Source organism: Heteronotia binoei, chromosome 5 (assembly GCF_032191835.1).
Source record: "Heteronotia binoei isolate CCM8104 ecotype False Entrance Well chromosome 5, APGP_CSIRO_Hbin_v1, whole genome shotgun sequence".
NCBI lineage: Eukaryota > Metazoa > Chordata > Lepidosauria > Squamata > Gekkonidae > Heteronotia > Heteronotia binoei.
The window spans coordinates 102,222,949-102,243,891 of record NC_083227.1 but is presented as its reverse complement, the minus strand read 5'-3'; the positions used below and the strand labels follow the sequence as shown (position 1 = coordinate 102,243,891).

Below are 20,943 nucleotides of genomic sequence, written 5' to 3'. Positions count from 1 at the left end.
TTTTAAATGAATGATTTATTAATATAGTTTTCTTCACTTTTATTATACCAGGGTTCTAAGGTGATTAATAACACAATGATTGTTGAATGGGATATTCTGGCTTCAAATGGAATAATTCATACTATTGAAACACCATTAATGGTACCGCTTCAGTATGGGCATGTTGTTCAGGTTGGTTGCTGGTTTATTTATGGTGGGTTCTGTGGTGGGTTTGCACCAGTGTGAAACCAAAATCTCATTGCTACAAATATGCAAAGGTCCTTACACCCCCGGCTTGCCAAGTAAATTAAAGGATTTCATTGTCAGATCTACTTTCTATTTCAGTTTTTACACTAACCAATGGTTTCTTGGAGGTTATATTTGAAATAACTATACTTATGTTATTTTCAGTAAACATTGGCTGGATCCATGATGTATGGCTTCTCTAGGGTACTTTCACTGGAAATGCAGAAGTATTTGCAGTGGCTACAGTGCTTCCACACAGAATTTCTCTGTGTACTTTACAGCTGTCATTTCCCCTAACACAGTATCAAAGGGCTTTTAAAAAGAGCAGTAATTTCTATAGTGAGAAGGGAAATGACAGCCACAAGGAACTGATAGCAGGAAAATTTTACTCATGTGAAAGGCACCTTTGAAATACAGCCTTCACATCCAGATGGCTTGAGGGAATATGCTTGGATTGGTTTCTTTCCTAAAAGATCAAGTGGAGCAGGTTTGACAAAAAGCATACTGCAGATGGGAAAAACTTAGAATCATAGAGTTGGAAGGGACCTCTAGGGTCATCTAGTCCAACCCCCTGCACAATGCAGGAAACTCAGAAACACCTCCCCCTAAATTCACAGGATCTTCATTGCTGTCAGATGGCCATCTAGCCTCTGTTTAAAAACCTCCAAGGAAGGAGAGCCCACCACCTCCCAAGAAAGCCTGTTCCACTGAGGAATCGCTCTAACGGTCAGGGAGTTCTTCCTAATGTTGAGCCGGAAACTCTTTTGATTTAATTTCAACCCATTGGTTCTGGTCCTACCTTCCAGGGCCACAGAAAACAATTCCACACCATCCTCTATATGACAGCCCTTCAGGTACTTGAAGATGGTGATTATATCACCTCTCAGCCGTGATTATATCACCTCTCAGCCGCCTCCTCTCCAGGCTAAACATCCCCAGCTCCTTCAACTGTTCCTCATAGGACTTGGTCTCCAGACCCCTCACCATCTTTGTCGCCCTCCTCTGGACCCGTTCCAGCTTGTCTATATCCTTCTTAAATTGTGGTGCCCAAAACTGAACACTATACTCCAGATGAGGTCTTATCAGAGCAGAGCAAAGCGATACCATCACTTCACATGATCTGGACACTATACTTCTGTTGATACAGCCCAAAATTGCATTTGCCTTTTTAGCCACCGCATCACACTGCTAACTCATGTTCAGCGTATGATCCACTAAAACTCCTAGATCCTTTTCGCACATACGACTGCTAAGACAAGTCTCCCCCATTCTATAACCATGCATTGGATTTTTCCTACCTAAATGCAGAACTTTACATTTAGTATCGTCTGCAAATTTAATAAGCATTCCCTCTATTCCTTCATCCAAATCATTGATAAAGATGTTGAACAAAACAGGTCCCAAGACAGATCCCTAAGGCATTCCACTTGTCACTCCTCTCCAAGAGGATGAGGAACAATTCACAAGCACTCTTTGGGTGCGATCTGTCAACCAGTTACAGATCCACCTAACGGTAACAGGATCCAAACCACATTTTACCAACTTGTCAACAAGGATAGTATGTGGAACCTTATCAAAAGCCTTACTGAAATCAAGATAAATGATGTCTACAGCATTCCCCCAATCCAGCAAGGTAGTCACTTTCTCAAAAAAAGAGATCAGGTTAGTCTGACATGACTTGTTCTTGAGAAAACCATGCCGACTCTTAGTAATCACATCCATTCTTTCTAAATGTTCCAGGACCGACTGTTTGATGATTTGTTCTAAAACTTTTCCAGGTATAGACGTCAAGCTGACGGGTTGGTAGTTACCCGGATCGCCTTTTTTCCCCTTCTTGAAGATGAGGACAACATTCGCCCACCTCCAATCTTCCAGCACCTTTCCTGTTCTCCAAGAATTCTCAAAAATAATAGCCAGAGGCTCAGAAATTACATCCACAAGCACTTTTAGAACCCTTGGATGCAATTTATCTGGCCCTGAGGACTTAGTTTCATTTAAAGAAACTAGGTGTTTATGTACTACCCCTACGCTGATCCTAGGTTGGAACTTCATACTCTCCTTATATGTTCTGTTTTTGCCATGTCGAACACTGTTCCCCTCAGAAGAGAAGACTGAGGAAAAGTATGTTGGAACTTCATACTCTCCTTATATGTTCTGTTTTTGCCATGTCGAACACCGTTCCCCTCAGAAGAGAAGACTGAGGAAAAGTAGGAATTGAGTAGTTCCGCCCTCTCTTCATTACCTGTTACAATTTCACTTTCTTGCCCTCGCAATGGGCCTTGCTCTTTTTCTTACTCTGAACATAAGAAAAGAACCCTTTTTTGTTGTTTTTGGCATCTTTGGCCAGCCTAAGCTCATACTGAGTTTTAGCTTTCCTAACTTTTTCTCTACAAGCACTGGTGATTTGTTTATATTCATCCTTGGTTATAAGGCCCTCCTTCCAATTCCTAAAGGAGTCTTTTTTATTTCTCAAGTCTTTAGAGAGCTGTTTATGGAGCCACTTCGGCTTCTTTAGGCTTTTTCCATTTTTTCTTCTCATGGGAATCATCTGTGATTGCGCTTTCAGTATTTCGCTTTTAAGAAACTCCCACCCCTCCTGAACCCCCTTCCTCCTAAGTATTTCTGACCATGAATTTTACCCAGCATAGTTCTAAGTTTATCAAAGTTTGCCTTTCTGAAGTCCAGCCTATAAGTCTGACTGTATAGCTTTTCCCTTCGACTGTAAATTCCAAAATCACATGGTCACTACTGCCCAGGGTGCCCACTATTTCCACTTCTTCAATCAATTCTTCCTTGTTGGTGAGAATCAAATCCAAGATAGCAGAGAACGATTATGTGGATGCTACACACACACACACACACAACCTCCAACAAAATTTTCCAGACCAGTTTGGAAGCAAAGGTACAGGGAAAAAGTTATGTGGAAGTGGCTATTGTCAGTCCAGTCCAGTCAACACAATGGCAGACAAAGCGAAAGCAAATAATCAGAGCTAATCATATAACAAATCTTTGATATTCTATTCCACTCCCAGCCAACATACTCTTTGTTCAGTAATGAATATTTAAGATGCAAGATTATCTTAATGGAACAACAGCAGAGACAGGAAAGGGAATACAAGGTGACTCAGTCTGCGTCAAGGACCATTGGTATTGACTATTGTTTTTATCTGTCTCTCTGAAAAGAGCTGTTTCTCACTTCTTGTTCTGACAGCTGTAGTAAAATTATAGAAAGCTGGCTAATGGTCAAACAACATTTTTTTTTATATCAGTTGCTGTATAAGGACACAGTACTTTGGCAAAATGGATCCTTAAAGAAAGGCAAATGGCAGGTTAAAATGTGCTGAATTTGCCCTGTTGTCTAACAATTTCAAGCATTAGCAAATTTGCCTTTTTCAGGTTTTGGGTGCTGTAAAAGCATCTGCTTCTGCTGTAACCCTCACGGTGAGCACTGTTATTGCTGTAGTGCTGCTATTTGTAGCCTTTGCTGGAGTATCCTACTACTACCTCAAAAGAAAAAATCAGGGATTCCAGTTTCGCTACCTGAAGGTATTTACATGATATGTTTTATAGGGAAGAACTGTACTCTTTTCATGTGCTTCTGACCTGCTTCTCTAATTACTGTTAGCCCCCTACAGACCTTTCCTTTGATCTTACTTCTGCCATTTCATGTAATCTTATTTCTGGTCACAAGAGATTGCTGGTATTCCTTTAGAACCCACAGCAGTTCATCTGTGATTACATTTAAGAGCAGGAATTTGTATTGCAGTCATGTTTGGCTGACACTAATGAGCTCAAAAACCCAGGAGAGTACATCCTGTGTGATTCTGATTATCGAGAATCTTGCATTTTCACTGCTGTGCTGTTGAGATCACTCAAGGAAAATGCTAATCAAGAGTAGGGAAGTGAATTTAGTCTTACAGTAGTGCTGAAGTCTGCTCAGCACTATTAGGAATATCTCAGCAATAGTAGGAATGGCCTTAGCAAGCCTTGGTTTCAACTTTCCATCTCTAACTGTGGGATTAACCCTGGCTTTGTTTATAGAATTGCTGTAATGGTTACTGAGATAATTTTCAGAAAACATTTTACATACTTTCCATTTATACAGCACCCTCTCCAAAGTATCAGTGTTGTCCATAGAACAGGTGCTGGCTCTACTAATTTCTAATCAATCAGTGCTGCTCTTTGAAAGGCAAAGAAATGCCTAAGCTATTTGTACTTTGCTTACAGGCTGAGTTGGAAGATGAAGAGCCTTTGCCCTGGGAGGAAAGGAGCGCAGCCCTGGTGTCCATCCCAAATCCAATCTATGGAGCAAATAATTCTCTCTATGATGAGCCATTTGAGGTAAGACATCCAGTCTTCAGCTATTATTGATTTACAAAGTTTTGTTGAGTCTCATTAACAGTTGGGAAGTCAGGGATTTTTCAGCTGCCAAAGGGGAAAGAAGATACTTCCAGAAAATGAATTTCTTCTTTGAACTCAATTACTTTTCAATCATGGGGTCTAGTATTGTGTTCAAGCCATCTAAAATGACAGTTAACACTTTATTTGCTTCATTTATATGCTGCCATTCTTCCTCATAGGGAGTCAAAGCAGCCTATCATTTTCTCCTTTCCATTTTATTCTCACAACAGCCCTGTGCATGTGTGTGACTGGCCCAAGGCCATCCAGCAAGCTTCCAAAATGGGAGCATGGGGATTTGAACCTAGGTCTCCCACATCCTAGTCCAGCGCTTTAACTACTGGACCACACTAGCTGAATTAATCTAACTGAAGCACAGATAAACTCATCTACAGTTACAACAAAGCAATTCAGTAACATAAAAATAACTTAAGGCAGGGGAGAGGGACGAAAACATCAGTAAGCTTTGAACACGTTACTAACAAAGAGCTAAAACTATTTAACTGAAAGCACCATACTTCCATTTAACTTTAATTATCTTCTGAAAGGATTATGGAAGACTGGAAATGGCAGGAAGTTCAATGGTCTTCTATCAAAGGGATAATTTAAACATCTCTGCAGGTTGGGGCCTCTCAAAAGGGCTGGTCTGAGCTGCCACTCCACATGGTGGGCATAGCCTTTAAAATGTTCTGCCTGCCATCCCATCTGCAAGGATACCAGCTGTGTAGACTTACACAGTTAATCCGTTCATAAACACTTAATACATGATGAGTACCATCTTACCTGGACTGCTGATAGGATGATAGAACTCAATGTCTGGTAACTGTCAGACTGGCCTAATGTGTGTTTGTATCTCGATTTCAGGGTTCTGTCAATGGAGAAGACTTTACAGATACGCATGGCATTTTTGCCAATTAGTAAACTTGCCTGTACTGCTGGAAGCAAGTGTTTCCCAGGATCTCTGCCATTCAGAAAGAACAGAGTGCAGTCTTGGTTATCATGGACTGCTGTGGTTTTTTTATGCATTCTGTGGGGGCAAACTGACAAGTGGTCTTTAGGTAAATTGTGAAAGCTCATCAACTTAGACATTCCTTTGTTCCGTTCCACTTTTTAAAGGCCTGGGATGTCACATGCATGGAGACCACCAATTTTCTCTTCTGAATGTAGCATCTTGCGCTGTGCCAAATGCTGCTTTGAAGGGTGTTCCAGATGTCTGGAATTGTTCAGGGGTGAACTGAGGAGTTGGGGGAAAGGGATCCTTGAGAAATCCTCATGTGTGCTCAGAATCGTTTATGGAAGTTTGTCCATAAAACAAACTTTAGTCATAAGAAATACCATAATGAATTAATGTTTTTGTTCAGGATACCATGGAGAACAAGCAGTGGGTCACTAAAAATCTTCTGAGCTGGACAGCATTATTCTTTTTTTCTAAAACGGCACTATTGGGACCTTCCTTGAAGATGTTCTTCTATGTTATGCAATTGGAAATAAATACTATCTGTAAACTGTAAATTGGATAATTGTTTACATATTGTGCACACGTTTATAACTGGTTGTTTTTATCAACCTAAGTTAAATTTCTGGTTATTTTGAACTAGAGGGTGAGTATGGCTAAGATCAGGTACCTATGCTAGATTCAAGATCACCGAGGATGTCTGCACAGAAAATCTCTTTTTGTTCTACCTTGCTGATTATGCATAGATTCTACCATCCCCCCCCTTTAAGGAAAGACTGATAATCTTGAACGTGAAAGAGAAAAGGATCATTCCATAAGGAGATACTTAATTACTACTTTTACAAAATAATAGCTTTTATACAACCTCAGTAGAAACAATATTCTGTTTCACTTTCAGTTATCTTTAGGTCAGATAACACAAACTCTGCACAATGTGATTAATGAACATTTCATGTTAGTCAAAGCTATGGAAAACAAGGAATGGCTGCAGAATTCAATCTTATATTTGTAAATTTTTACAACCATTCAAACGGTATCAATTTTATACACTTCCTCCATGTACTTTTACCACAACCATTGTAATAAATATAATTGAAGGAAGACGTAAAATTCTTTAACCAGAAACAATATGTAATTCCTAACAAAGGAGATGCAGTCCAACCACATGTCTGAGAATCTCATACTGAAGTGTCATCTAATCATTCACAATGGGAATGGTGATACTCCCCAATAAATTGAAGCTATGACAATGAGTACCCAGGAATATACTTGTTTCACATGGGTTTTCTTCGTGGTTGATCTAGCTTTCCAGAATGTCATTCCTTGTCATTACATTCTATTATGGAACTATTGTAAAATAAAATAATCACATCAATTACACCTTCATCAAAAGGGCTCCATAGTTATAAATCAATTGTTTACCCAATTTTCAAAAATAAATTTCTTAGTAGGCTAGCCAATTGTTCATTAGTCTTCAAAGTATACAAAAGCTTTTAAAGACTCAGCTTCATTGACACAAAGTTCTCTAATCGGAACCATCTCTTATCCACCTCATTAATGTGCCTTTGCAGCTGCATGTAATTACAATTTTCCTTAAAGGTACAAGATTTAATACACTCATTAATAGTTAATTTACTAATATTTACAGTAGACCATTTAAATAAGGCAAGACAAGTCCAGATTTTGGTTTAAGCTGTATGGGACTCATGTTCATAATTTATTTATCCATAAGGTTTCTTTTTGTAACAACACCTAATTGTTACAGCTGCCTTGAGCCCAATAGGGGAGGGCGGGATATAAATATAATAAAATAAATAAAACATAAATAAATAATGGACATCCACCTGATTATATGGGTGAAGGGTATATTTAAATATAAAAAAGAAATGTAATTCCTCACAGTGATGGTTCTTCTATATAAAATGAGAAACAAGTGTTGCTTCTACTACCCTGTTATGAATCCGAGAACTATGTTCCATGATTTGTGATTTCATAGCACTTATACTGCTGCCAATGCATAATAACACCACAAAGGTACAAATGCTAGGAAAAACACCAAAACCACCAATGCAAATTAATATACAAATAAACATGTTTACTAACAAATCCAAACTGTTACTTCATTCAGAAGAAGAAGATAATGATGATATTGGATTTATATCTCGCCCTCCACTACGAAGAGTCTCAGAGCGGCTCACAATCTCCTTTGCCTTCCTCCCCCACAACAGACATCCTGTGAGGTGAGTGGAGCTGGAGAGGGCTCTCACACAGCTGCCTTTTCAAGGACAACCTCTGCCAGAGCTATGGCTGACCCAAGGCCATGCTAGCAAGTGCAAGTGGAGGAGTGGGGAATCAAACCCGGTTCTCCCAGATAAGAGTCCACACACTTAACCACTACACCAAACTGTTTCTTGTATACAATAGTCAAGAAATATAGTGAGAAAACCATCCACAACACATGACACTACTACTGTCCTTATATAGCACAATGTCCAAATCAAATTGTAAACATCTCATTAAAGTCCAACGATAGGAGAACCAGTCCACTATCGTTTTGGATTAAACAATCCTTCTTCCTGGGACTGTCTTCTCTAATGATGAGTCTGGTAGTTAGGAAGTGCTATTAATCTATTGCTAAAATTCACTATGTATCACTTCTGGCTTTCTCTATTATTCATTTCCTTGCAAAAAGCTGCTGCCAATTTACCTTCATGTCAGCATTTGAAAGACAATCCCAGGAAGGAGGATTGTTTAATCCAAAATGATATTGGCCTGGTTCTCCCATCGTCGGACTTTAACAATTTTTATAATTTGATTTTTTACAATTTGATTTGGACATTGTGCCGTGGATGGTTTTCTCATAGTATTATTTCTTGACTATTGTATACTACTGAATGAAGTACACGTTTATTTGTATATTAATTTGCATTGGTGGTTTTCCTAGCAGTTGTACCTTCAAAGATTTCAGGTTTTCACGGCTGGTAACATCATTAGGGTTTGTAGAATCTTTCGGGATCAAGTGCCATGTTCTACTGGAGAAAGTTTTCCTTCCAGAAAGTTGTACCTTCGTGGTCCTGATAATTTGTGACATCAGTGTATAATAAACCACAAGGGCATATAATTGAATACACCACTTTTCTTGTGTTATAGTTAGTAAACTGTGCTAGCCTGATTGCATAATAAGCCTGAGAATAATAATATTCTTTAATCTTCATTATCAATGGACATATGGCACTGTCCACGCATTTATAATGTCTGTCTGTTTCCAATTTTTCTCTTGATTTCCATAAAATCTCACACCTCACAACACACCTTATATTTCTGGTCTTTCTAAAACCTATCAATGGCATATTATCACAGCTTGGAACATTGGAGACAATATGCCAACATTTAAATATAATCTGTTGGATAGAGTTTGACAAAGGACTATACCGAAAGCCACACGTAATGGAATTTTGAGAGTGCTGGAATTTATCTTCAAATAAAGTATTTCTATTTACTGATTGTGCTTGTTTTTTGGCATGCTGTACAAGTTGTAACTGATAGCTTCGTTCCAAAAACTGACTTTCCATAATTTTACAATTATTATCAGAATCCTTATCAGTGGGATTGTACTTTTATCTTAAAAATTGCCATAAGGCAAATTATGTGGATAAAAAGACCTAAAGTGAAGAAATGAGTTTTTATCAGTTGGCTTCATATAAGTTCTCACTGATAGTTCATTCCTACAGTTTTTATTAACTATTGCATCCAGAAAGGCTATTTCCTTTTTATCATGATGACGAGAACCTCATGGACTGGATTTACCCATGCAAAGAATTCCTCTAGCCTACAGCCATTTGAAAAGACCAAAAAAAGTCATCAATGAATCTTTTATAAAGCAATATACCCCTATAAAAAGAATTCCTCTCATTATGACAAATTATCTCATCTTCTAAAGTGGCCATAAACAAATTCACTACACCATAGTGACCTCCCTTACCTTGTTAAAAAAAACCCTAATTTTCAAATCTAAAAAAGTTATTTTCTAATGTTATATCCACCAATTCAATTAGGAAATACATAGAAGGATGCAATATGGATCTGAGATTTAGAATGGTCTGAATGACCATTCTAGCTTCCTCATGTGGAATGTTAGTGTATAAAGCTGAAACATCTATCGTGACCAATTCTGCATTCTCTGGCACACACATCTTTTCCACCTTTTGTGTAAAATCCTTTATGTCTAATATAGGAACCAATTTTACTAACATGTTTAAGGAGGGTATCAATGTACTGTGACAAGGGATCCAAAGCCGAGTTCGAACCAGAGACTACAAGTTGTCCCAGTTGTCCATCATTAGGAATTATATATTGTTTCTAGTTTAAAAATGTTACGTCTTCCTTCAATTGTATTTATTAGAATGGTTGTGGTAAAACTACATGGAGGAAGTATATAAAATTTGATGTTTGATTGGTTGTAAAAATTTACAAATATAAGATTGAATTTCTATAGTATATTATTTATGGAAGCTTTGTAGCACGGTGATTTTTTTCTTATTGCACTGAAAGATGGGCATGGTTGACTATACTAGTAGTAAATACTGCCATGCTACTATGTGCAGAAGCACCAGCTCAGGCAGGTGAGAAGGATTCACTGACTCTATGCCAGTCTTCCCCAATGCATGTAGTTCTGCACAGAGAGGCAGAGAATGGACAGTTTTATGTTAGTCTCTTTCTTGTTATGAGTAAAAGTGCTGGGAACTTTGTAGCAGATAGGTGAATACGCCATACTCAATGGTGCAACTGCCCACAAGCCAAGCCTTTGAACCTCCCTGCCTTTATCAGAGTCAACCTGAAGTAGCTGCTCAACTCCACAGCTCCAGTGGTCCAGCTCAAACCACACAGTTGAATGCTGTGGTGGGGAGGGGTGCCCTGGAGCTTACTTGATAACAACATCAAACGTGACTTGTATTTTCAAATGAACCCTTACAAAAATAACACATTACCTGATGCTCATTAGCTTCTGTGAAGTTACTTCCCACATTTTGCTGCAAGCAATGAAATGCAGAATGAGTAAAGGGATACATATGCATGTAGAAAAGGCTCCCCAATCTGGCAGAAATACATGCAGCCCTACTAGCGAGAAATCTCATTAGTTCAGTTTCTGTTTATTTATGAACAGAGACACCCATCTACCCAGACTGACATAGAAGGGCCAAGCAAGCCGAGAATAAGATCCATTTAGCAGATCTGTGTCCGTTGTCGTCATTTGCTCTTTATTGTTTCCTGTACCATGCTCAACTGCTTGTTCTGAATACATGTGAGCACAAGTCTTTTCAACAGAAGACAATTACGTTATCTATTTTAACAATTCAAATGCACTGTGTATCAGCAATAAGGCAAAAGTGATACAGGTTACTGAATAACATGTCAGGGCTCATGTCTTAACACTGGAGAGATTCCTACTAAAGGATGAATAAACATTCCAGTCTGACAATACTATCACCGATAATGTACTTCTAAACATAACACTTCTGTGCAGACAAGGTCAAACAGAGCTATGCAGCATATATAGGTGCTGAAAATAGCAGTCACCTGTACTTAAGATTGGAGCCCAAGATCTAGATTTGATCATCTTGGGCAAATTTCCTTGGTGCCGAAACTTTTATAGCAAAAAGAAAACCTTCCTCCAGTCTTTACTGGCTATCAGTAAATCATTTCTATAAGACATTTTTTCTACTCTCATTCAGTCCATCCCAGGTGTCTTCTTTAGGAAGTGCTGGGAGGCAAAGTGTAGCAATGGCCAGACAGTAAATGGGTAGCAATTTGTGGCAGAACAGTCAAAGCCCCTCATACACAGCATCTATTGCCACAATGCTTTTAATCTGGGATCCTGCCTTCCTTCACCGGATGTGTACCATCTCCTCTAAGAATGGCGTCTTCATGCAGCCAGTACAGAGCTGATCCATCCAGAGGGGGGCTTCATGCTGCAGAGGGGTTCGCCGAGGGTAAAAGGTGAAGTTCACATCATAGTTCAGCAGGCAGCTGATGGATGCCATGTAGATGTCAGAAAAACGAATCAGTCTCCGAGAGAAGTAGGTTGGGTTGTGAAAGGTTCGGAAAATGCTTCCAAACTGGGGGTTAAACAGGTTTTTTGAAAGTGCTCTGAAAAGAAAGTTTGATATTATCAGGGCATCACCACAATTTGGATTTTATCCATTAATAACTGCTATGCTATGTTTCCCCAGAAGGTGCCACTGTTGCCCTCTTTTGAACATGCTAGTCCTTCTTTCAGGTGTTGGAAACTTCTCTAGGAACAGGTGAAAAATGGCCAGCACTTTATTTATCATTCCTCAAAGGGGAAACCATCTGTGCCCCCCCCCCCCAATCAAACAAGACAACACAAATGCTATTAGGTTTAAAATTCAATATCAAAGGGGGTAGGAGGAATATTCTGCAACATTAAACCCTTTTGCTAGCTGCACACTGTTTCCATAGCTGTTGATATGACTGATGTTTAACAGTGACACCAATTTGATGTTGCCATTTATGGAATATGGTGAAACAGATTTTTTTTTAAGTGCATAAAGGTAAATTATAGCAAGAGTCACCTGATTTCCTGTCGTTCTTTCATCCACTCTAGAAGTACTTGCTTTGATTCAGCATCTTGATACATCTAAAATTTTGAAGAGATTTAATTCTGAACATGCTTGTTCCAAAGTTCAGTTGTCTATTACAGTAAATACTTGTCCTTAAGCAGAAGCAACAAGACAGCACAATACCTGTTCTGACACTGTTTTTAAAATGTTGCAGATGCCAAATTTAATACACAGTTGTGGGTGGATTCAGAGGTCTTACAATTATGAACCTGTTTTTTAGATTGTGTTTAATAAATTCAGACTACGAAGTTTTTAAAACCTGAACCATAAATTACTTAAGATATGTATTAGAAAGCAAACAAAGCTTTAATTGAAGGTAAAATTAAGGTGATAGTGAACACTATTCTTCACACTTCACTTTCCATAAATAACATCAGTGTAAGAGTAAAAGGCATGCTTCAACAGAATTCTCCAGTGGTAATCACAGCTGGAAAAGAGAGACTCTCCCCTGGCAGGAAAGTTCGTTTGGGATTTTTTTGCAACATTTGACAAATGTAGATATTGGATGGCCTTGCATGCCCCTCTTGCTGCCTTATAGAAGTGATAGGGAACACTCACTCTTTTTTCCTATACTGACTTACTGCCCCTTTGCTTGGGACTATGAGCTTTAGTCAGATATTGAGATGATGGCAGCAGAAATAAGGCAGCTGTCTTTAATCAGAATATGGCCCATAACCAGCAGCTGTCAACAATTGAACCAGAAGGTTCCTGACATTCCTTCCGACTATGATATCACTGCAACCAGGACATTTCTAAGAACTATGGAGGATCTAATCAATCACAGCAGACGATGCATGTGTTACTGTCACCAATCTCCTGATCTATTTTACCTGCATCCTTTCCAGAAGTCCTGTAAGTGCCTGTTGCCAAGTCAAAGAGTGCATGTATTGCTCTGTATTAATGATACGGATTTCTGTTTCCAGTTCTGGAACAATGGCTCCTGTCCTCCAGCCATGGAGCAGCATAAGATCCTAACACAAAAGAAGGCAGCAGAGTCATTTAACACTATAAGGCTCTACAATTCAGCCTTGCAAATAAGTTACTAACAGTGTTCTATTACTCCCACTTGCCCTTGCAATAGAGGCATTCTCATCCAGCAGCTGGGAATTGTGCAGGACCACTACTACCCCTCATTGGGAATAAAGAGAAGACACAGGCATTTTTACTGTGCCACACTTCAAAATGTACCACCAACCAGCCTCTGCCATTTCTTTTACCAGACCATAGTCTCATGGTGGAGGTATGAGCCTACCCTCCAAAGTCCAATGAACATCTACAGGGAGATGCAGGTGGTAGGTTTCCAAAGAGTGGTTTATCTCATTTTACAAGAAAAACAAAGTATGATTTGAGCAGGTTACATCTGTGTTCACAACTTATGTCCAGATGTGGCTACATAGAGAATGGGAGGGGGTGTGAATGACCAACAATGAGCTCACACAAAAGCATCTCTATCTGAATGAGACATCAGAGAGGATTGCTTTTCCACCTCCTGCCCACCTGTGTTTTTGTGACCCACCAGTGGCAAGTGGGCAGCTGATGTGAGGTTTTACCAGCAGTCTGGCATTGCAAGGGTATACTGATAACACTGAGGGTTTACTAGCCTGGATTTACATCAGGACAGGGTGAAAAGTGAACCAGCTACCCAATGGGATAGGATCACATTGAAGAAAGAATGAAAGCCACAAGACTAGATGCTTTCCACAAGCATATCATAGAGATTCATTGAAAAAAAGAAACTGAGATCTCCTTTGATTGTGGCAGGTGGCAAACAACACTGAGCAATAATCAGAAAACAGAAACAGAAATTTCCATGGGGGACTGCAATACTTACAGCAAGGTCACTGTACAAATGGTCACCAAAATAAAGGACCTTGGAACCACGCCAGCCTGTTAGCCGCAGAAAGTCAAACAGATTTCCCTGAAAAGTAGGATATATAAGAGTGTGAAAATAAACCAAATACCTCACTCCTTTCTACAAGAGGAAAAAAATCCCTTTGTATGGTTGTCTTCAAAAGGTCAAAAGAAATACTTTGATTTTTCTTTACAAAACAAAGCCAACAAAGGGAAATATTTGTTCAGAATAAGCAGCTTATTAAAAAGCTGTGGCTAGAGGCTTAGAATGTTCTCATGGGAACTCTGGTTTTCAAAGAGTCATTTTTTTTTCAAATTTGACAAACAATCACATCATTTATACAAATGCACATTTGACATTGCTTGGGAATATACACTACCAACCACTTCTGAGTTTATACACCAATTTATCCTGAAGTCTCATGGCAGGCAATATGCTTAACTCATCCATGTGCACTACAACCCAACAAGATATGCCACTGCTATTCTTATTTTACCTTGAGATAATGCAGCAAATGTACTGATTTACAGTACTGATGTACTGATTTAAGTTATGGCCAAGCTGCAATGCTGAAGCAGGTATTCTAGATTCCAGTATGTGTCCTCAGGCTTCTTAAAAGAGTATGAAAGATAACTTCAGCTATGAGTCTGGCTTGTGCATGGGAAGAGATTCTTGATAAGAATAAAACCCAAAATGCTGCAACAGAGGTTTTTTGTTGAGGTTCTCCTCCATTTCAGAGGTACAGCAAGGCCTGCTGCTTGAGTGAGAAGGCTTAGAAGCTTTTCTGCGCACAGTGAGTGTGCTATCAACAGTATTCAAAGCACTCAAGGGCATGGCATAACTTGTCTTGTAGTTTTGGAGTGCTTCTAAAAGAGAACTCTTTAGAAGAGCTTTCAGGTCCTTGAGGATGTCTTGAAAAACAGGGGAATCCTTTGGACTTTAACTGTTCTATTTTTTTTTAAATTAAGTCGTGTCAATTTTCCTGCTGCCTTGAATCCCAGTTATTTTGTACAAAGGGGGACATAAATCTTTTCAGTAAACACTTGAAGGAAAATAGAGGAAACATGCCAGTGTGAATTGAAATGTTTATTATTAAGGACTGTCATAAGCCTGCCAACAATGCAATGCTTATGTTAAAAAGGGACTATTCTCATTTGTTATTCTCCTCCAAAGAACTGGGAGCAACATAAATAGAGAGGTGCCATCCAGAATAATTATCCAATTGGGAATGTTCTGCATATGCAGCATGTGTATCAGATCATATGGTATGGTGAACCCCCAAAGCCTCTTACCTCCTTCCCAGCCTCATTCATGTAATATTCCATTACTAGCCCTGGAGGCATTCTATATAGAGATATAAAAGCCAAGTTGTACTGGTGACAACTCATTTGGCACCTTTGGCTGAGCTGTGCAAGGTAAGATGAGTGGGCCACTGGGGAAGCTGCCTTTGTGTCCTACTGGCCTGTCCCGCTGAGTCCTCCACTTTCCCTCAGTGGCAGTTGCTATGCAACCACAGTATTTCAAGCTTGGTTCTATCGTAAAAGCGGGGGGGGGAGGCCCTTTCTAGGCCTATTTGGGCCTTTGAGGGAGAATTCATTGGGGCCAGTCTGTTGCCAGCTCCAGGTTTGGAAATTCCTGGAGATTTTGTGGTGGAGTCTATGGAAGGCAGAGTTTGGGGCGGGGACAAGCCTCAGCTGAATATAATGCCACACAGTCCACCCTCCAGTTATTTTCTCCTGGGGGAGAGAGATCTGTTGTCTGGAGTTCAGTTGTGATACCAGAATATCTTCAGGCTCTACCTGGACGTTGGCTATATTAGGCCTGGCAGCACCCTTTGCGTGACTTGATGCCACCTGACTGGCATGACTTAACTAGGCCTGGCTGCTTGCTCCTATTCAGCAGCAGCCCCCCTATGACAGCCAGAGTGACGCAGCAGTTAACACTTCAGAGCAGGGTCTGCCAGACCCAGGTTCTTGCTGTGGAAACTGACTGGATGATTTTGGACCAGTCATAGACTTTAGGCCTAACCTACCTTACAGGATTGTTGTGCAGATCAAAAGGGGGAGAGGAAAATGACGTAAGCTGCTTTGGTCTTTACTGTGAAGAAAGACAGTACTCTTTATTTATTTATTTATTTACCTTAGATTTTTATCTTGCCCTCTCTGCAAGCAGACTCAGGGTGGCTAGGTAGAGGCTGCAGGGAGGGGGGAGGAGATGGAAAGCTCAAGTCAGAGGGGAGGATAAAGGTACATTGATGCTTGTTTGGGAAGGAGATAGGGTTGCCAACTCCAGGTTAGGAAATTCCTGGAGATTTGAGGGGTGGAGCCTGGAAAGGGTGGGGTATGAGGAAGGGTGGGATTTCAGACAGGTACAATGCCATAGACTCCACCCTCCAAAGCAGCCATTTCCTTCTGGGAAACTATTGTTGACAATCTCCAGATGAGGGCTGATCACTCAGAATTACAACTGCTCTCCAGATGGCAGAGATCACTTCCCTTGAAGAAAATGGTGGACTCTGTGTCATTATATCCTGCTGAGGTTGCTTCCCTCCTGCTTTGATCCATCCCACTGTGGAGAAAGACTGTACTTTTCCTAGGTAGAGGTTGCAAGGAGTGGAGGGAGATGGAAAGCTGAAGTCAGATCACTTCCCTTACAGAAAAGGGCCACCTTGAAGTGAATACTCTATGGTATACCATAACACAAGCACACACTGATACTAAAAGCTGCAAGGCCAAACATGACAGGAAAAGGCAGCAACAATGCATTCCAGATGAAAGGAATGCTGAGCTTCAGTGGCTGCATGATCATTGTCATGCTTTGATGCCACAAATGACACTAACTGCCCAAGGCTGGGACACGCCCAGAGCCTCTTTCTAGAGCCCATTGTATTTATTCTCACAATGGGGCTTACTTCTAGTTGACTCCTATTTTATTTGGATTACATTAAAATGACACCCAAAATTCAGCATCATACTCTGAGCTTACTACTCTTAGGGCTTCATTTCAACCAGGATCTATCTCAGAAGCTGTCTGGATTTCTACATAGCTCAACTGCAGAGTGCCAGAAATTAGGTAACATCACTACACTAAACATCTTTCCATGATCAGCCTCCTAGCCTTCCAAGAGTGTACCTTCTCTAGACCTTGCTGATCCCTGGCCTAAAAGACATGAAAAACGTATGTTATTGTACTTCAGAAACAAAGTTTTTAAAATCATTTTTAAAATAAGAGACAACTATGAATAGGATTTGGGAAGATTATTATCCACATCAGTAGAGACTAATTGTTATCTAGTAACCGTTATCTTTTAGCAGCAAATACAGTATCTGCACCACAGGATTTGAAAACTGGAAGCAATTTCATCTAATAAATGAAAAGAATGAAGATACAGAACAAGTGGAAAATAGCAGAAATTCCCCACACCCACAAAGTCACAACCAAATTTCATGCTTCTTCCTATCCTTCAAAACAACCTCAGAAAATCCAGGCTGCCTTAAATATTAAATCAGGATGAGTCACTACTAAATAGTTTTACCTGTTTGTAGATCTTCCCCTTTTCCAGTTTGCTTATCTTGTCCCAGTGAAGTGAACCTCTTTCATCCATTTTTCTGAAAGGTCTATAACAACAACAACAACAGTATTGCAGGCAGTGTCTGCACACAGTTGCCCAGTTAAATATCCATGAGTAAAACAAAGAAGGATGCCCAAAGGTACAGAAATGCAGTGCTCAGATTACAGGTGTATTCCTCCTCCTACTTGTGATGGGCTCTATAATGTAGTAGTAAAGGCTTAGGAGAGGGTCATGATTTGAAAAGGAATAATCTGTTATCCATCACTACCATCTGCTCTGTTCTATTTTGGGGAGCCCAGCGCTGGAGGTATTTTTCTTTCTAAACACCACATGTTACAAGCACAGTAGGGACAAACAGAAAAGTTTATTATTACAGGCTTTGTACAAAAAAGTGAGCTATTAGCTTATGGAGCCACTACAAAACAAAATTTAAAAAATGTACTTCACAAATAACTTGTGGGAAAAGTACACTCAGCAAATTATAGCCCCTCCTTCAATGATCCTTTAGATTTTTTAGAGGGACTAAAGCCATGTATTTCATACTAACACACAGCTACTGAAACAGAAATTTAGAAGAGTCACAGTGGAAACGTTTCATGCTTAAGAATGTGGATTGTTTGAGAGCTTGTTGATAAGAGCAGCAGGAAGAAAGAAATTGGCCAAACAATTTGTAGCAAGTTACATAACACCAAAGGAAAATATTTGCGCTCTGGATTACATTTCATTTCTTAGATGGCAAGGGCCCTAAGGTAATTGCCACTGCAGATCAAGTAAAAACAGGGCTGCCAGGACTGACATTTTAGGAACAACTGTACAAAGTGGGGGGAATAAGCATTTCTGCTGCCCTGGGACTTTTTTTATTTGGCATGCATTGCACAGAGCATCAGAGAAATTATTCTACACTCTGCTTAGAATTCATCTAATAGGTGTCCCACACCCTTGAAAAACAATTTCATGCTGATCAGGGCTACATTTTGATAAAGCACGTATCCCAGTTTCTTGATCCTAGACCTGTATACTTGTAAGTAAACTGAGTGATTTTAAATGGAGCTATAACATGAGTTTGCTTAGGAGTTATTACATATGTTGCTTATGAGCCATATTATGTATGGCTGCTGCCTTAAGAAACAGCAATGCCATGTTTAATTTTCCCCTTTAGCACTTTAGGGCAATTCATCAGAGTCATGAGACCTTGATGTCCTTTCTAACTTCTTGCACTCTTCTTCCAGGAGCCAATTATGTAACATGGATGAATGCAAAACTGTGTGGCTGTCATTTCTAGTATCAGCTGCTTATTTAAGGTAATGTGCAGATTTGGACTAAACAATGTAATATAGCAAAGAAACATACTTGCGTTTATCAGTGAAGAAACTGGGCTTATCTGCTTGCACTATGACCATATCAAAGAGGTCTCTCCAGTCCTTGCCAACCATGTACTTCATTCCCTTATCACTGTGGGCAAAATAGGAAAGTTATTTCAAGAAGTCTTCTCTTGATACTGCAGAGATTCTGAATGTCAAAACCTTTATGTGCGGGCATTTTGCACAACTTCCATCTTTTTTTTTTCCTTTTTGAACAGCACAGAGAAAGTAAAACCATGTTTTAAGGCTTGAAGTTATTCTATATCAGGCTCAGAGCAGACTCTTCCAAACCATTTGTCCTTCCTTTATTTTAAATTCTAGGCTTTGTAAAAAATAATTATATTAAACAAGAGAGGACCGGGAAGTGAATATGGCCCCATAACAATCCAGGCTGAATGCTCCCATAGAAATAATTCCAAAATGGCTTTTGCAACTATGGAAACATATCTTCAACAAGTAAGACTCTCTACTATAAAAACCCCAAACCAAAACTCCACAATTAAAAAAACTGCAAGAACTCTCACATTTATTTTCAGAAAAATTTGTATGCAAGTAACTAATACTCACACAAAACTGAAGGGACTGTTTGTGATAAGGAAAAGTTTTTTATTGTGGCTAACCAGGCGGTTTAGGACGGCATAGGTTTCATCTCCATGAAGAATATATTTTTCTGTAACAAAAAAAATGCAGACTGTAGAGCATACTGCAGACTAATACTAAGATGGGACAGGGCAATTACTAGGGTAAACTGTAGTTTGCCTATGCGAAACTGCCCATCTGTATTACATGCCATACCAGAATAAATTGCCATTCAATATGCAACATTAAAAGTTGTAATTTAACTGACCCATATCCTTTTCAATCCATTTGTACATCATTCCTTTCACATGAACATCTTTAATGGCATCCTAAAATGGGAAAGAAAAGTTGTACATACGTTTTAGATAATGCATTCATAGAGCATCCATGTACATGACAATTTACTAAGGAACCCCCTCACTGCAAATGCCTCTACCTTAGCAGCTAACAATTTTAATAACGGGGAAGGGCAATCCAAAGAAGCCAGGGTTAACAAAGGATAAATTAACTTAATGAACTGTCGTGGAAGGAGGAAAATAAATAGGAACACTTTCTTTATATCAACAAGCAAGAACTAAAAAGGCAGTTACAAAAACTGAATTCACTATTCCCTCTAGGTCAGGGGTATCAAATATGTGGCCTGAGGGCCAGATCAGGCCCCTGTAGGCTTCTATCAGGCTCAGGAGCAACTCATTGTCATCTGCTTCCTTCTCTTTCTCTTGCTCCCTTCTCCATCACAGCTTGCTTTGCTCAATCGCACAAGAACTACAGAGCAAAGCCTCTATTTTTTTCATTGGCTGACCAGCACATGAAGCAACTTGTATACAGCTTGCAATGCCTAGCCATTTCATGTTTTCCTCTGGGTCTTAGGCTCAAAGTATTGACCATGAGATTTCTGTAATGAATGCCAATAAATCAAAAGTAGGTTTGCAACTTACAGGCACACACTTAAACAACACCTGAACAGCCTACTCAAGACTGCTACACCACAGACGTTGTCTGCAGATTTTGATTGCAATAATTCAGAGCAAGAGGTGTCAGTTATCAAAACCTTAAATAAACAAAATATTTCACAAGTTCTAATCTTTTAAGCATGTTTTAAGTTTTTTAAAAAAATCTTTAGTTGTGTTTGCCTGTTTTCTTTATATAGTTTTTATCTCTGCTACCTGGCATTCCGTTTTATGAGACATATGGCCTGGCCCAACAAGATCTCTCATTTATGTCAGATCCAGCCCACACAGCAAATGAGATTGACACCCCTGCTCAAGATCATATTTGGGAATTTTGGGGCAAACAGAGAAAAAACAAATAACGAACTTTATTTTCAGATAGCTACTAAACACAGTGATGACACAAGGGAA

General features: G+C 39.5%; 2 protein-coding genes across 2 annotated transcripts in view; one reads left to right on the top strand and one right to left on the bottom strand.

The window, feature by feature from the left end:
• STAB1 (stabilin 1) overlaps positions 1 to 6,135 on the top strand; it is a 164,696-nt gene extending 158,561 nt beyond the window's left edge. Inside the window, exons 67-70 of the mRNA XM_060239960.1 lie at positions 52 to 171; positions 3,622 to 3,771; positions 4,453 to 4,566; positions 5,488 to 6,135. Of these exons, the coding sequence (XP_060095943.1) occupies positions 52 to 171; positions 3,622 to 3,771; positions 4,453 to 4,566; positions 5,488 to 5,541 (438 nt within the window). The 3' untranslated portion in view covers positions 5,542 to 6,135. The remainder of the gene's footprint in view (positions 1 to 51; positions 172 to 3,621; positions 3,772 to 4,452; positions 4,567 to 5,487) is intronic.
• Positions 6,136 to 10,707: 4,572 nt separating this feature from the next.
• NT5DC2 (5'-nucleotidase domain containing 2) overlaps positions 10,708 to 20,943 on the bottom strand; it is a 50,059-nt gene continuing 39,823 nt past the window's right edge. Inside the window, exons 7-14 of the mRNA XM_060239928.1 lie at positions 19,851 to 19,911; positions 19,571 to 19,673; positions 18,993 to 19,094; positions 17,607 to 17,688; positions 14,051 to 14,137; positions 13,050 to 13,190; positions 12,172 to 12,236; positions 10,708 to 11,725 (exon numbers count right to left, since the gene is read on the bottom strand). Coding sequence (XP_060095911.1) covers positions 11,464 to 11,725; positions 12,172 to 12,236; positions 13,050 to 13,190; positions 14,051 to 14,137; positions 17,607 to 17,688; positions 18,993 to 19,094; positions 19,571 to 19,673; positions 19,851 to 19,911 — 903 coding nt within the window. The 3' untranslated portion in view covers positions 10,708 to 11,463. The remainder of the gene's footprint in view (positions 11,726 to 12,171; positions 12,237 to 13,049; positions 13,191 to 14,050; positions 14,138 to 17,606; positions 17,689 to 18,992; positions 19,095 to 19,570; positions 19,674 to 19,850; positions 19,912 to 20,943) is intronic.